We start from the raw sequence: 17906 nt of genomic DNA on the forward strand, positions 1-17906 counted from the left end.
CACCAAAAAAGCCTTAGCAACTGCATAGCAACATGCTATTAAACCTACCACAATGCTCTAACAATGCTCAAGCTCTAGCATAGCAACACCATAAAAATGCCCAGAATGACCTAGAAATAGCATGGCAATGCTTTATAAACATTATAGAATGTCCTAGCAACTGTATAGCAACACTCTCAATACACTTGTGCTAAAAATTATGAAATATCGGATTGTTTACCTTCATGTCACATGACCATTGACCAACATCAGAGAACTATGAACATGAGATTTAAATATGAACTTTAAATCTCAGGGGTGTTTCAAGCTAAAAAGGGTTCAAATGGAAACACGTAAAGCACTGAGAATCACTGTTTTAATGAAGGAAATTGTGATTAGAGTGGAATAGAACATTATGAATGTAAGATACAATCAAAAATCAGAGGAATGCATTTAAAGAAACTGAGGCTTTATTAGACATTAGACACTGTTTCATTAACAGCAATGAACTCAGATTGTGTGATGTCAGTTTCAGCGGCGCAGTAGAAAGTGTTTTTGGACATATTGGCACTGAGGTCATGAATGAGCTGGAATCCTCCGATGAGCTGAACTCTTTCAGCCCACTATAATGAGCGTTTAGCTGTTCTGAATCAGGCCTGACCTGCCGCTTAAGCGCTGCCAGTGAGGTTAATTGGGCCAGCTGACCCTCAGACGCCTGTTACCCAACCACTGATATCTTTGTTCTGGAGATACTGGGCTGAGCCGAGCTAAACTGTGTGAGAGTTTCCTTGGAGGATTTTTAATGTTCTGCTCTATTTGCTGATAGTAAAGGAGGCAGACAGCAGCTTCAGCAGGAACAGGCACACAAACCTCCCATAACACCCTAGCAACTGCATAGCAACACTCTAAAAACCTCTTAGAACACTCTAGCAACTGCATAGCAAAACTTTAAAGAACACTCTAGCAACTGATGCTCTAAAATCACCCAGTTTAGCCTAGCAACTGCATAGCAACACTCTGAAAATCTGTCACAATCCCCCAGCAACTGCATAGCAACGCTTTAAAAACCACCCAGAACACCATAACAACGTTCTAAAAACCTGTCAGAATCCCCTAGCAACTGCATAGCAACGCTTTAAAAACCGCCCAGAACACCATAACAACGCTCTAAAAACCTGTCAGAATCCCCTAGCAACTGCATAGCAACGCTTTAAAAACCGCCCAGAACACCATAACAACGCTCTAAAAAACCTGTCAGAATCCCCTAGCAACTGCATAGCAACGCTTTAAAAACCACCCAGAACACCATAACAATGCTCTAAAAACCTGTGAGAATCCCCTAGCAACTGCATAGCAACGCTTTAAAAACCACCCAGAACACCATAACAACGTTCTAAATAGCAGCGTTTTAATCCCCTAGCAACTGCATAGCAATGATCTAAAAACCTCCCAGAAATTAAAATTAAATTAAAATTAAATTAAAATTAAATTAAAATTAAATTAAAATTAAATTAAAATTAAATTAAAATTAAATTAAAATTAAATTAAAATTAAATTAAAATTAAATTAAAATTAAATTAACACCCTAGCAACTGCATAGCAGCACTTTAAAAACCTGTCAGAATCCCCTAGCAACTGCATAGCAATGATCTAAAAACCTCCCAGAAATTAAAATTAAATTAAAATTAAATTAAAATTAAATTAAAATTAAACTAAAATTAAAATTAAAATTAAAATTAAAATTAAAATTAAAATTAAATTAAAATTAAATTAAAATTAAATTAACACCCTAGCAACTGCATAGCAGCACTTTAAAAACCTGTCAGGATCCCCTAGCAACTGCATAGCAATGCTCTAAAAACTGCCCAGAACACCCTAGTAACTGCATAGCAACGCTTTAAAAACCACCCAGAACACCATAACAACGCTCTAAAAACCTGTCAGTATCCCCTAGCAACTGCATAGCAACGCTTTAAAAAACCACCCAGAAACACCATAACAATGCTCTAAAAACCTGTCAGTTATCCCCTAGCAAACTGCATAGGCAACGCTTTAGAAAAAAAACCACCCAGAATACCATAACAACGCTCTAAAAACCTGTCAGAATCCCATAGCAACTGCATAGTAACGCTTTAAAAACCACCCAGAACACCATAACAACGCTCTAAAAGCCTGTGAGAATACCCTAGCAACTGCATAGCAACGCTTTAAAAACCAAAAAACACCCAGAAACAACCATAACAACGCTCTAAAAGCCTGTGAGAATACCCTAGCAACTGCATAGCAATGCTCTAAAAACAAATGGCCGAATGCCCCAGCAACTGCATAGCAACACTTTAAAAACCTGTCAGTATCCCCTAGCAACTGCATAGCAACGCTTTAAAAACCACCCAGAACACCATAACAACGCTCTAAAAACCTGTCAGTATCCCCTAGCAACTGCATAGCAACGCTTTAAAAACCACCCAGAACACCATAACAACGCTCTAAAAACCTGTCAGTATCCCCTAGCAACTGCATAGTAACGCTTTAAAAACCACCCAGAACACCATAACAACGCTCTAAAAACCTGTCAGTATCCCCTAGCAACTGCATAGCAACGCTTTAAAACAAAAAAAAACCGCCCAGAACACCATAACAATGCTCTAAAAACCTGTCAGTATCCCATAGCAACTGCATAGTAAAACGCTTTAAAAAACCACCCAGAACACCATAACAACCGCTCTAAAAACCTGTCAGTATCCCCTAGCAACTGCATAGCAACGCTTTAAAAACCGCCCAGAATACCATAACAACGCTCTAAAAACCTGTCAGAATCCCATAGCAACTGCATAGTAACGCTTTAAAAACCACCCAGAACACCATAACAACCGCTCTAAAAAGCCTGTGAGAATACCCTAAGCAACTGCATAGCAATGCTCTAAAAACAAATGGCCGAATGCCCCAGCAACTGCATAGCAAACGCTTTAAAACCTGTCAGTATCCCCTAGCAACTGCATAGCAACGCTTTAAAAACCACCCAGAACACCATAACAATGCTCTAAAAAGCAAAACCTGTCAGTATCCCATAGCAACTGCATAGTAACGCTTTTAAAAACCACCCAGAACACCATAACAACGCTCTAAAAACCTGTCAGTATCCCCTAGCAATTGCATAGCAACGCTTTAAAAAAGAATAAAAACCGCCCAGAACACCATAACAATGCTCTAAAAACCTGTGAGAATCCCCTAGCAACTGCACAGCAACGGTTTAAAAACCTGTCAGTATCCCCAGCAACTGCATAGCAACGCTTTAAAAACCTGTCAGTATCCCCAGCAACTGTATAGCAACGCTTTAAAAACCACCCAGAACACCATAACAACGCTCTAAAAACCTGTCAGTATCCCCTAGCAACTGCATAGCAACGCTTTAAAAACCGCCCAGAACACCATAACAACGCTCTAAAAACCTGTCAGTATCCCCTAGCAACTGCATAGCAACGCTTTAAAAACCGCCCCAAACACCATAAACAACGCTCTAAAAAACCTGTCAGTATCCCCTAGCAATTGCATAGCAACGCTTTAAAAAACCGCCCAGAACACCATAACAACGCTCTAAAAACCTGTCAGTATCCCCTAGCAACTGCATAGCAACGCTTTAAAAACCACCCAGAACACCATAACAATGCTCTAAAAACCTGTCAGTATCCCCTAGCAACTGCATAGCAACGCTTTAAAAACCGCCCAGAACACCATAACAACGCTCTAAAAACCTGTCAGTATCCCCTAGCAACTGCATGCATAGCAACGCTTTAAAAACCGCCCAGAACACCATAACAAACGCTCTAAAAGCCTGTCAGAAATCCCCTAGCAACTGCATAGCAAATGCTCTAAAAACAAATGGCCGAATGCCCTAGCAACTGCATAGTAACGCTTTAAAAACCGCCCAGAACACCATAACAACGCTCTAAAAGCCTGTGAGAATATCCTAGCAACTGCATAGCAATGCTCTAAAAACAAATGGCCGAATGCCCCAGCAACTGCATAGCAACGCTTTAAAAACCTGTCAGTATCCCCAGCAACTGTATAGCAACGCTTTAAAAACCACCCAGAACACCATAACAACGCTCTAAAAACCTGTGAGAATCCCCTAGCAACTGCACAGCAACGGTTTAAAAAATTTGTAAGTATCCCAGGCAACTGCATAGCAACGCTTTAAAAACCTGTCAGTATCCCCAGCAACTGTATAGCAACGCTTTTAAAAACCCCCCCAGAACACCATAACAATGCTCTAAAAACCTGTCAGTATCCCCTAGCAACTGCATAGCAACGCTTTAAAAACCGCCCAGAACACCATAACAATGCTCTAAAAACCTGTCAGTATCCCATAGCAACTGCATAGTAACGCTTTAAAAACCACCCAGAACACCATAACAACGCTCTAAAAACCTGTCAGTATCCCCTAGCAACTGCATAGCAAACGCTTTAAAAAACCGCCCAGAAACACCATAACAACGCTCTAAAAACCTGTCAGTATCCCCTAGCAACTGCATAGCAACGCTTTAAAAACCCGCCCAGAACACCATAACAACGCTCTAAAAACCTGTCCAGTATCCCCTAGCAACTGCATAGCAACGCTTTAAAAAAAAACCCGCCCAGAACACCATAACAACGCTCTAAAAACCTGTCAGTATCCCCTAGCAACTGCATAGCAACGCTTTAAAAACCGCCCAGAACACCATAACAACGCTCTAAAAGCCTGTCAGAATCCCCTAGCAACTGCATAGCAATGCTCTAAAAACAAATGGCCGAATGCCCTAGCAACTGCATAGTAACGCTTTAAAAACCACCCAGAACACCATAACAACGCTCTAAAAGCCTGTGAGAATATCCTAGCAACTGCATAGCAATGCTCTAAAAACAAATGGCCGAATGCCCCAGCAACTGCATAGCAACGCTTTAAAAACCTGTCAGTATCCCCAGCAACTGCATAGCAACGCTTTAAAAACCACCCAGAACACCATAACAATGCTCTAAAAACCTGTGAGAATCCCCTAGCAACTGCACAGCAACGGTTTAAAAACCACCCAGAACACCATAACAACGCTCTAAAAACCTGTCAGTATCCCCTAGCAACTGCACAGCAACGGTTTAAAAACCTGTCAGTATCCCCAGCAACTGCATAGCAACGCTTTAAAAACCTGTCAGTATCCCCAGCAACTGTATAGCAACGCTTTAAAAACCACCCAGAACACACCATAACAACGCTCTAAAAAACCTGTCAGTATCCCCTAGCAACTGCATAGCAACGCTTTAAAAAACCGCCCCCAAACACCATAACAACGCTCTAAAAACCTGTTCAGTATCCCCTAGCAACTGCATAGCAACGCTTTAAAAACCGCCCAGAAACCCAAACCTAACAACGCTCTAAAAACCTGTCAGTATCCCCTAGAACTGCATAAGCAACGCTTTAAAAACCGCCCAGAACACCAGTACAACCCTCTAGCAAAACCTGTCAGTATCCCCTAGCAACTGCATAGCAACGCTTTAAAAAACCGCCCAGAACACCATAACAACGCCTCTAAAAACCTGTCAGTATCCCCTAGCAACTGCATAGCAACGCTTTAAAAACCGCCCAGAACACCATAACAACGCTCTAAAAACCTGTCAGTATCCCCTAGCAAATGCATAGCAACGATTTTTAAAAACCGCCCAGAACACCATAACAACGCTCTAAAAACCTGTCAGTATCCCCTAGCAACTGCATAGCAACGCCTTTAAAAACCGCCCAGAACACCATAACAACGCTCTAAAAGCCTGTCAGAATCCCCTAGCAACTGCATAGCAATGCTCTAAAAACAAATGGCCGAATGCCCTAGCAACTGCAGCTGCTGACTATTCAGGGCAGGTTTGTTGGTGTATGTGATGTTTCTCCATTTGCAGTGTTTCTAGCAGATCACACACAGACACACACACACACACACACACACACACACACACACACACACACACACAGACACGCCCTTCTGTTCCACATCAATATTTCAGCATGTGCAGTTTAAAGAGTGCTCACGCTTATGTAAGGCATCACACTCACATCACCAACACGCACGCCTGACATCACCACATTCCACACCAAACATCAAAATCATATTTTGCATAAAGCAATTCAAGCTTGTTTTAGGACAGTTAAAGGATTAGTTCACTTCCAGAATAAAATTTCCTAATAATTTACTCACGCCCCTGTCATTTAAGTTGTTAATGTCTTTCTTACTTCAGTCGCAAAGAAATTAAGGTTTTTGAGGAAAACATTCCGGGATTTTTCTCCATATAGTGGATTTCAATGGGGATCAAGGTGTTGAAGGTCCAAATTGCAGTTTCAGTGCAGCTTCAAAGGGCTCTACATGATCCCAGCCGAGGAGGGTCTGATCTAGCACAACCATCTGTCATTTTCTAAAAAAATGATATACTGTAAAAGTATATACTTTTTAAGCACAATTGCTCGTCTTGCACTAGCTCTGTGATGTGCAGTGTTGTGCAAGTTACTTCCAAAATGTAATGCATTATATATTACTAGTTACTGTCTTTTGAAAGTAATTAGTTACATTACAATATTGCTGTCTCTGAATTGTAATGTTACACTACTTTTAAGTTACTTTCACCAAAATATCCACAGAAATTTTAAATGCTAAAATGTAGTTTATTGCCGCTCATTATACATCCAGCAGAGGGTGATATGGTAGGTCTGCTACTGTAGTAAAAATTATAAAAAATATAATTTGCTAAACAACCCAAAACGAATTAATTTTAAGCTAGACTAAAAGAATATGCCATTAATTTTATATATAGACCTTGATTTAAAAAAAAATAAATAAATAAAAAAGAAAACTTTTTGTTATTTTTAGTTGAACTTAATTTCTGTTGCTCATCCGCCGCATTCTTTCTCGTATCGGATCTTGTTAGTGGCACCAGTCCAGGTGTTTCTTCAGTTACTTGTGCTATTTCTCGATGTTGAGAGTTTGGTGTCACACATAGATTGCACATGACTTTTCTCTGATGAACTATAAATAACGGGAGTGTGTCCATCTCAAAAAGGTAGAATCCGTCTCTGCAGTTATCTCAACCGATGAATTCCAGCAGCAGGAAACAGACGGACTATTTTACCCACAGAATGTTTTCTCTGGTGCTGTTCTGCAATGTTGGTAAATTCACCACTTAATTTTAACTTAAATTATGTTGTTGCAACATGCATTACCGAGATTGTAACGAGTAATAATATTACCCACATTTTATTACTAATGTGTTATTTTACTGCAATTACAGCAAAAAGTAGTATATTACTGTAATATTTTTACGTTTGTAATGCGTTACTCCCAACACTGGCGATGCGACACTTCACATTACGTAATCACGTTGGAAAGGTCACGCCCGGTTAGTTCTTCGTCTGTGTACTCCAGTTCAAAAATGGTTGCTTGGGCATTTTAGACAGTTTTTAGCGTGTTGCTATGCAGTTGCTAAGTTGCTCTGAGTATGTTTCAGAACATTGCTATGCAGTTGCTAAGGGTGTTTTGAGTATGTTTTAGAACATAGTGATAGTGATAGTGATAGTGATGTGACATACAGCCAAGTATGGTGACCCGCGATGCAGGGGGCAGAGCTCCACTCCACGCTTCCAAAGTGCGAGGCTGTCTGCAGTGAATGTAATAGTGCTGTGAACACACACCCGGAGCAGTGGGCAGCCATTTATGCTGCGGTGCCTGGGGAGCAGTTGGGGGTTCGGTGCCTTGCTCAAGGGCACCTCAGTCGTGGTATTACCGGCCCGAGACTCGAACCCACAACCTTAGGGTTAGGAGTCAGCTATGCCATGCAGTTGCTAAGGGTGTTCCGAGCATGCTTTCTTTAGAACGTTGCTGTGCATTTGCTAAGGTTTTTCTGAGTATGCTTTAGATCGTTTCAATGCAGTTGCTGAGGCATTCTGGGAGGATTTTAAAGTTCTTTTTATTGCTACTTTTAATATTTATGTTTAAAAAACGACATGATCTTTGTTTTTTTTATTTTTTTCGTTTACTACAAAAAAAAAACAAAATAAAAAATTACAAGAAGCTATTTAAAGTAATGTTTGCAAGTTAAAAATAAAAAGCATCATCCAATAGATAAATACATAAATATTTATATTTGTATTTTTCCCCTTCTTCAGAAATTGTAGAAATTGTACAAATTTCTCAGGTCCATGTTATTAATATATTGTGAGTTAACTTTGCATGACGCGTTTGGTAACAGCTGATGTTACTGAGGCCACGAGAGGAAAGTGCTTGAATCATGTCAAACTGTGTAATTGTATAATTGCCTGAAGGAGGTATTTCTGCAGTCCTGCTGTTGTTCTCATTATTTTGGAGCTTGACTCATTTCCTCTCGGCCTCCTCTTGACCCGCTCCTGCGGCTGAGACGGCTTTAATATCTGTGCTTCCTCTGCCCTCAATGCCGCTCTTCAGCATCAACACACAGTGTTTTCTTTCTTTCAGTCGGAGGATCTCGGAGCGTGTTCTCAGTTCGAGGCCAGTCGAAACGCTCGCAACATGATGCCCAGCGCGAGCTGCGGTGTCTTCCCAGAATTCACGCTCCGCAAACCATCCTCCGAGACGGACATCGAGAACTGGGCGTCCAAACACTTCAACAAGCACACGCAGGTGCACCAAAACACCCATTAAACCCTAGAAACCTACTGTCTCTTATGTGATTCCTTAATATCTAAGGTCTCAATCATCATTGGATTGCATTGCATTATATGTTTTGATCATCTTTCTAAGACATTATTGAAGATATAGAGTGACGACTAATATTTATTTCATTTTATCTGCTATACTGTTATGGATCTTATTGATTTACATTACAAGATAAAAATGAATAAAAACTGTATGAACATTTAAAAAATATAAAATTAAAGACTATTTCAAAATATTAATAAAAACTAATAACGCACAACAAAATTACTAAAATTGCTTTAGAAAATATAAAAATAAAAACTAACTCAAAATATGAATAAAGCTAAAAACTAAATAATAACAAATTAATAAATACATCAAACACTAGAACTAAAATTGACATGGAAAATATATATATATTTCTCACAATATCAAATATTCAAACTTTAAAAAAATATATATTTTTATAATATTTTGATATTTCATATGTGATTCTGTGCAGGGTTTAAATGTGACACTGGAAAAGTAATCTTGGTTAAACTTGAAACTTAAAAAATAATTACTTAAAATGGAATATGGAAAATGGAACTTGAAAAGGAATAAATAATATATAAAATGTAAAAAAAATTTTTTTATTACAAATTATTTTTAGTACTAAAATAAATAAATTAAAATTGTAAAAACATATTTAAAAAGTTAATAAAAAAACACTACAAAATTACTAAAACTGAAATTAAAATGAAAAATTTAAGTATAAATATAATTCAAATTGTTTATAACAACTAATAAAAGATACAAAAGCACACAATTACTACAACTAAAAATGTAAAAAATAATTATACGTGAAAATATAAAAAATAAACGCTAATTCAAAATATTGTTAAATAAATTAACTAATAAACATTACGAAAAACAAAAAACAGGATTAATAAATCTAAAATTAAAATGTAAACTATAATTAAAAATGAATTTAAAAAAGAATAATAACTAATACAAATTACAAAATAAAACAAACAAGTAAAATTAAAATGTAAAATATAAAAATGAAAATGAATTCTAAATATTAATAAAAATTACAAAAACAATAAAATGACTAAAACTAACATTAAAAATATAAAAATAAATATAAAATAAAATGTAAAAATATAAATTACCAAATGTAAAATTAAAATGTAAAATATACAAATAAAAATGAATTAAAAATTATAAGTAATAAAAATGACAAAATAAAACAAATTTAAAAGTAAAATTAAAATGTTAAATATAAAAATAAAAATTAATTCGAAATATTAATAAAAACTAATAAAAATTACAAAAACACAATAAAATGACTAAAACTAAAATTAAAAAAATAAAAATAAATATAAAATAAAATGTAAAAATATACAAATATAAGTGACTAAATCTAAAATTAAAATGTAAAATATACAAATAAAATCTAATAAAAAATAATAACTGATAAAAATGACAAAAAACAAACTTAAAAGTAAAATTTAAATATAAAAATAAAAATGAATTCTAAATATTAATAAAAACTAATAAAAATGACAAAAACACAATAAAATGACTAAAATTTAAATTATAAAAATAAATATGTAAAAATATAAATTACTAAAACTAAAATTAAAATGGAAAATATACAAATTAAAAACGAATTAAAAATATTAATGACAACAAAGTTGCTCCTGTCTTCCAGGGTCTGTTCAGGAGGAAAGTGTCCATCGCCAACATGCTGGCGTGGAGCAGCGAGCCCATCAAGAAGCCCATGATCATGACGACGGAGAGGGTGGTGAGGGGAGGGGGTGTGGATCTTTTAAATCTTGTAGAGATATATGTGGGAGAGGGGGGGGGAAGGGGAGAGTCTGTCCGTGGCTCTGGAGGTGGCAGTGAGGGGCTGGAGCTGCCAGGGCCTGCGGGACGAGCTCTACATCCAGCTCTGCCGACAGACCACAGAGAACTTCCGCTACGACAGTCTCCAGAGAGGCTGGGAGCTCATGGCCATCTGTCTGGCCTTCTTCCCCCCGACGCCTCGCTTCCACAACTATCTGGAGGGCTACATCTGCAGACACATGGACCCTCTCAACGACACCAAGGGTATGCAGAAACCCTGCGAAACAACCCCCGCATCTCCTGCTGGAACAGGAACTCGGGATTAAAAAGCCAAGCTCTAACAAAATGATGCAGGATTTACTCATTTTCACAAATAACAAGAAGGAAGTTATACTTAATAGCTTATAATCTGGACAGAAGCCACTATCCAAATAAATCAATTCCAGGAATGACATAGTAAACATACGCATTTTATTTTAGTATTTTATTTAGTTTGTATTTTAAACTGGATTCATTATTTTTATTTTCTGTTTTCATTTTGAGTTAAAGTTGTAGACATTTTGTTGTGTGTTTGTCATTTTTATGAGCTTTTGTTTTTTTATGTCAATTTAGTATATTAAATAATAAATATATGAAATGTAATAATATAAAATTGTAAAATATAAACGATATTAAATATATTGATTTATGTTAAAGTTTTATGAAGTTTTTAGTTTTAATTTAAAAGGATTTTAAAGTTAGTTTAGTAATGTTTTATTTAGAATATTTTATAATATGATTTTAAAGTATTTAAATGTGTGGATGTTATTTTCGTATCACTGGCATACTATTATAATGTCAGTTTTTAATTAATTAATTAATTCATGTTTACATTTTGAATTTGATTTCATTTTTATATTTCCTGTTTGCATTTTTAATTTTAGATACATTTAGATATAATTGAGAAGCTATATATATATGTGTGTGTGTGTGTGTGTGTGTGTGTGTTTGTGAGTATGTATATATGTGTGTGTGTGTGTGTGTGTGTGTGTGTGTGTGTGTGTGTGTGTATGTGTGTTTGTTTTTAGGAATTATTTTATTTTTCTTAACTAACTCAATTACAAACTTTTTTTCCAATAATTTTAACCATAAATTTCAATTATTTTTTGTTTATTATTTTTTAAAATATTTATAATGCTGCTGTTCAGTAATATTTTAACTCAGAACTCAGAAAAATATTAAATATAAAAACATATTTAAAATATAAGTACTCCAGTGATATTAGCAATGGTCAAACATTTAATAGGATGTGAACCTACAGCAGATAAATAGTGTGCAAATTTGCAATATTTTTCAATGGTTAGCAAGATTAGAATTATTAAGGAATGAAAGTTTTAAATCAATGAATATTAAGGTTACACATTTTGCATTCAGCTGTTAAAGCACGCAGCAAAGTGAAATGAAGCTCTGTGCTCCACACTGACCCGACAGTTATTATTAGACTCCTAAGATGCTGAATATCTGAAGCTGAATCTGCGTTATATTTGACGTCTGCTTGTGTTTCTGTGTTGCAGGAGTGGCGATTAGCAGCTATGCAAAATACTGTTACCGTAAACTACAGAAAGCTGCGCTCACCGGAGCCAAGAAGGTGCGTGACTTCCTCATCAGAGCGCAAACTCTGTTTCACAAATAATGACAAAGAATCAGCATATAACACTTAAATTAAAAATGTTAAAAGTTAAAAGTTTTGCCAATATTATTTTAAAATATTTGCTATATTTGTATTTATATTTTATTTATAATACGGATTTAAAACATTTAAAATTAACACAGTCAGTGAAAATGTAAATATTATCTGTATGTAGAATATTTCATAACTTAATTTGAAAATAACATTTTCTAAATACCTGTAATCAGTGACATTTTAGAACTTTTATATATTTAAATGTGTGCAATTAGTGAAGTTGTGATCGTAATGTAATCAGTATTGTTTTATTATTTTGAAAACATTATTTTATTGTAAATATTATTTTAAAACTTAAATGAATGTAATATATTTAAAACATTTAAAAATTAATAAAATTTGTAATTTTATTAATTTGATGATTTTATTTTCAAACGTACAAATATCATAATATTATTATCTTATTGTTTTTATTTTTTTATTATTAAAATATTTATTATTATTAATATTTGCATTATTTGAAAGCTTATCATATGAATTAAAATATTTTAAATGGTATGCAGTGTAACACGCTGAATAAAATGTGATTTTTTTTTTAATTAAAAAGCTAAAAAAGACTGAAATTGTGAAAAAAGATTTGTTTTTGCGTTGAATGAATGGCTCAGTGTTTGCAGAGCGTCTGTTTGTGCTCTAATGCGCTGCGTGTGTTAATTGGCTGTGAAGTGTCGTGGGGGTCTGGTTCATCCTGCTATTTAACAGTTTTAATTAACATTCAGTTTCCGGAATTCTCCTGTTGCCCTGGAGACGTCGCCGTGACGACAGACAGTCACATGGTGATATGCACTCTGACATGATGGGTATCATCGCACACGCGTGACGGGATGATCCCGGTGTGAAGCACATGCATGTGTTTAGTGTGGACGTGTCCTGTGGAGAGTCTGTGGGTTTGTGTATAAATGTGTGTTTGTGCATAACGCTCAAAACTCGGCTCCGCTCCAAACCCTAGTGTGCTGCCTACATAGGCGTCATTCAAAGCACACATGCATAAAAGGTAAAAAGGCAGGGATCCAAGTTTGGAAAAGTGTGGGATTTGATTTGAGTCATTTCCAGATCTAGAGAATCTGGATTTTTTGTTTGTTTGTTTGTTTAAGACTATTTCCCTATATTGTTTTCTAAAATCAAAAATTGAGTTTTTTTTTAAAACATAACTAAATGCATTTTTTTCCCCAAGTATTCTTCTTTTTTTCTTTATGCAAATAAATAATACATGATTTCATCAGCAAATTTATTAGTAGAGCAAACATTATTATACTGGATAGCATATCCTTCTATTATTTTGAGAATACAATTTTCTAAATAAATGTAATAATTGATATTATTATTTTCACACTTACAATATGAATTTATATATATATATATATATATATATATATATATATCTATATATATATATAGATATATATATATATATATATATATATATGAATTATAGATATATATATATATATATATATATATAATGAATTTAAAATATTTAAAATGTGCATATAATCAGTATTAATTTATTATTATTTTGACAATATTATTTTTCAAACTTATAATATGACCAAAAAAAAAAAAATATATATATATATATATATATATATATATATATATATATATATATATGAATGTAATTAGTATTTTATTATTTCAATTTGAATAAATTAATTTAAAATATTTAAAATGTGCATATAATCAGTATTAATTTATTATTATTTTCACAGTATTTACTTTTAAAATAATATTTTCCTAATAAATTTAATCAATGAAAATATTATTTTCAAACGTATAATATAAATGTATAATATTTAAAATGAACACAATCAGTGAAAATGTGAATGTAATAAGAATTGTTTTATAATTATTTTAATTTTTTATAAGAATATATATTTTGGCAGTATTATTTTAAAACATTATATGCAAACTTAAATATGCATTTAAAATAATATTTTCTAAATAAATGTAATCAAATCAGTGATGATATTATTTTCAAAGATATTTAATATGTATGCAACCAGTGAAAATGTGAGCGCAATGAGTATTATTTTATTATTGTTTTAATATGAATTGAAAATATTTAAAATCTACAGTTTGTGAAAGAGTACCAAATGTAATCCTGTATTTTAGCCCTGCAATTTTAATAGGATTGCCGCACATTGACGTTCATTGTTCATTGATTTGTATGAGCTAAACATTTGGCAGCATAGTAACATACATATATCCCTGGAGAAGTCTCATTTTGAAATGGATGATGTTTAGGAGCTCGTCCGCAGACTCAGCAATCCCAGCATGCACTGTGATGATCTTAGCTCTGATTTGTTCTCTGCTCTCTGTGTGTGCAGGGTTTGAACAAGCCCTCGATCGAGGAGATCGCTCACGCTCGTAACGCCATCTTCCGGCCCTCCATGTTCGGCTCGTCTCTGGAGGAAGTGATGTCGATGCAGAAGGACCGTTATCCTGACCGGCAGCTGCCGTGGGTCCAGACGCGTCTCTCAGAGGAAGTGCTGAGCCTGAACGGAGACCAGACCGAGGGCATCTTCAGGTCACACATCGGCCTTCATCAGACATTTTTCATCTTATATATATATATGTGACCCTGGAGCACAAAAGCAGTGTCATTTTAATGAAATTGAGATTGATACATCATCTGAAAGCTAAATAAATAATCTTTCCATTGATGTATGGTTTGTTAGGAGGACAATATTTGTCTGGGATACAACTATTTGAAAATCTGGAATCTGAGGGGGCAAAAAAATCTGAATATTGAGAAAATCATCTTTAAAGTTGTTCAAATGAAGTTCTTAGCAATGCATATTACTAATCAAAAATTAAGTTTTGATATATTTATGGTAGAACATTTACTAAATATCTTCATGGAACATGATCTTTTCTTAATATCCTAATGATTTTTGGCATAAAAGAGAAATGTATAATTTTGACTCATACAATGTATTGTTGTCTATTGCTACAAATATACCTGTGCTACTTATGACTGCTTCTGTGCTGCAGGGACACATATAAATATAAATATAAATAAAAAAAAAGTATATTTATATATATTTTATATTTATTATATATAATATAAGTGTTGTTCTCAAGTAAAATTAAATAGTTTAATCTAAGTAGTAAAAAAAGAGTAAAGATTTAGCATATAAAGGCATGTTTTCCACACACAAGAAAAAATACATTTCATAATTTTTTTCTTTCTTTTTTTGCATTTATTGCCATATTATTTTTATTTCTATTTTTGGAATTATTTCTTATTTTTATTTTCATATTATTTGTATTTATTTATTTATTTATTTGCATTTAATACATTTTGTTGTCTTGTTTTTATTTCTATTTTTGCATTTTATTGTCGTAATGTTTTTATTTTATTTATTTATTGCATCTCATTGTCTTATTGTTTTAATTGTCTTATTGTTTTTATTTCTGTTTTTTATTTTATTCTTTTTTTGCATTTATTGTCATATTTATTTATTTATTGCATTCCACTATCTTACTGTTTTAGTTTATTTTATTTATCACCTTATTAAGTTTTAAAAAACTGTAAATATTTAGTAGGTACACAAAAGAAAAGTATTATTATTATTCAGTTTCCACAAAAAATATTAAATTACGTTTATTATAGCATATAATAAGAAATCGGCATATTAGAATGATTTCTGACGGATCATGTGACACTGAAGACTGGAGTAATGATGCTGAAATCACAGAAATAAATTACATTTCAACAGATATTCACACAGAAAACAGCTGTTTTAAATTGTAATAATATTTTACCATCTTTTACTGTATATTCATCAAATAAATGCAGCCTTGGTGAGCAGAGGAGACTCACAAACATTAAAAAATCAGTGAATATTCTTGAATGATGTTGCAAGCGAGTTTTGAACTGATTCATTCAAACAGACTCAATGAACCGATTCACAGAAATGATTCAAACTCTAAACATTTTTGCTGCTAAAGTTTAAATCAGAGAAGCTATTAAACATCTCCTAATGCTCTTATAATTGTGAAAATAATGGAATGACACACTGTGACATTTAATTTCCAAATTAATTGTGCATTAAAATGACCGCAGTGTTCATGGTCATTTCAAATCTGCTGTGAATTTCCAGCCCTAATTAACCCGAGAGAATTACCACACGCAGGTCATTCATAAAGAGAGCAACTAAAATCAGTGTGTTGGTTAGGACTAAACTGCATCAGTGAAGCGCTCATCTCATCGGCTCGTAATGATGAAGGCCCAAAGTCTGCTGGTTTGAACCCGATCAGGACAGTCCTGGTGATCTGCGGCTGCTCGGCTCACACATTCACATTCTGCCTTTATTCACAGCTTCATTTCTAGATGCTTCTGCTTCTGTCCGGTTGTGTCTTTAACACTAAACACTTACTATGACAGATCCTGGATTCTTGTGTTTTTGTTTAAACATTTACGTGAATTTAACATTGTGTGTTATTTGAGCTGTAAAGTGTCTAGTTTTCTTCTTGTGGGTGGAGTTGCTGTCCATAGACATTCTATCTTCTTGTTTTTATTTCAATTTTGTTTGTATTTTATTGTCTTATTTGTTGTTTTATTTCTATTTTTTTTTTTTGTTTTATTGTTTTTTTTTTTTTTTTTTTTTTTTTTTTTTTCTTTTTTTATTTCTAAATTCTTGCATTTTATTGTCTTATTTTTTATTTTTTTATTTTTATTGTCTGACTGTTTTTGTTTATTTTTAATTGTATTTTTCTTACTGTTTTTATTTCTAAATTCTTGCATTTTATTGTCTTGTTTTATTTTTATTTTTGCATTTTATTGTCTTACTGTGGTTGTTTTTAGTTTTATTGTCTTACTGTTTTTATTTTTGCATTTTATTGTCTTTGTTTTTATTTCTAAATTCTTGCATTTTATTGTCTTGTTTTATTTTTATTTTTGCATTTTATTGTCTTACTGTGGTTGTTTTTAGTTTTATTGTCTTACTGTTTTTATTTTTGCATTTTATTGTCTTACTGTTTTTATTTCTAAATTCTTGCATTTTATTGTCTTATTTTTTATTTTTTTATTTTTATTGTCTTACTGTTTTTGTTTATTTTTAATTGTATTTTTCTTACTGTTTTAATTTCTAAATGCTTGCATTTTATTGTCTTATTTTTTATTTCTATGTACTTGCATTTTATTGTCTTGTTTTTTATTTTTTTATTTTCATTGTCTTACTGTTTTTGTTTATTTTTAATTGTATTTTTCTTACTGTTTTAATTTCTAAATTCTTGCATTGTATTGTCTTATTTTTATTTCTATGTATTTGCATTTTATTGTCTTGTTTTTTTATTTTTATTGTCTGACTGTTTTTGTTTATTTTTTAATTGTATTTTTCTTACTGTTTTTATTTCTAAATTCTTGCATTTTATTGTCTTGTTTTATTTTTATTTTTGCATTTTATTGTCTTACTGTTGTTGTTTTTAGTTTTATTGTCTTACTGTTTTTATTTTTGCATTTTATTGTCTTACTGTTTTTATTTCTAAATTCTTGCATTTTATTGTCTTTTTTATTTCTATGTACTTGCATTTTATTGTCTCGTTTTTTTTTTTAGTTTTATTGTCTTACTGTTTTTATTTATTTTTAAATTGTATTTCTCTTACTGTTTTTATTTCTAAATTCTTGCATTTTATTGTCTTGTTTTATTTTTATTTTTGCATTTTATTGTCTTATTTTTATTTCTATGTTC

General features: G+C 33.1%; 1 protein-coding gene across 1 annotated transcript in view; it reads left to right on the forward strand.

Annotated features, from left to right (window-relative positions):
• The window catches only part of arhgap39 (Rho GTPase activating protein 39), a 51365-nt gene that overhangs the window by 24514 nt on the left and 8945 nt on the right, over window positions 1–17906 (forward strand). Inside the window, 5 exon segments of the mRNA XM_042746377.1 lie at window positions 8481–8645; window positions 10357–10499; window positions 10501–10754; window positions 12044–12117; window positions 14538–14737. Coding sequence (XP_042602311.1) covers window positions 8481–8645; window positions 10357–10499; window positions 10501–10754; window positions 12044–12117; window positions 14538–14737 — 836 coding nt within the window.

The sequence above is a fragment of the Cyprinus carpio genome, chromosome B20, assembly GCF_018340385.1.
Source record: "Cyprinus carpio isolate SPL01 chromosome B20, ASM1834038v1, whole genome shotgun sequence".
Classification (NCBI taxonomy): domain Eukaryota; kingdom Metazoa; phylum Chordata; class Actinopteri; order Cypriniformes; family Cyprinidae; genus Cyprinus; species Cyprinus carpio.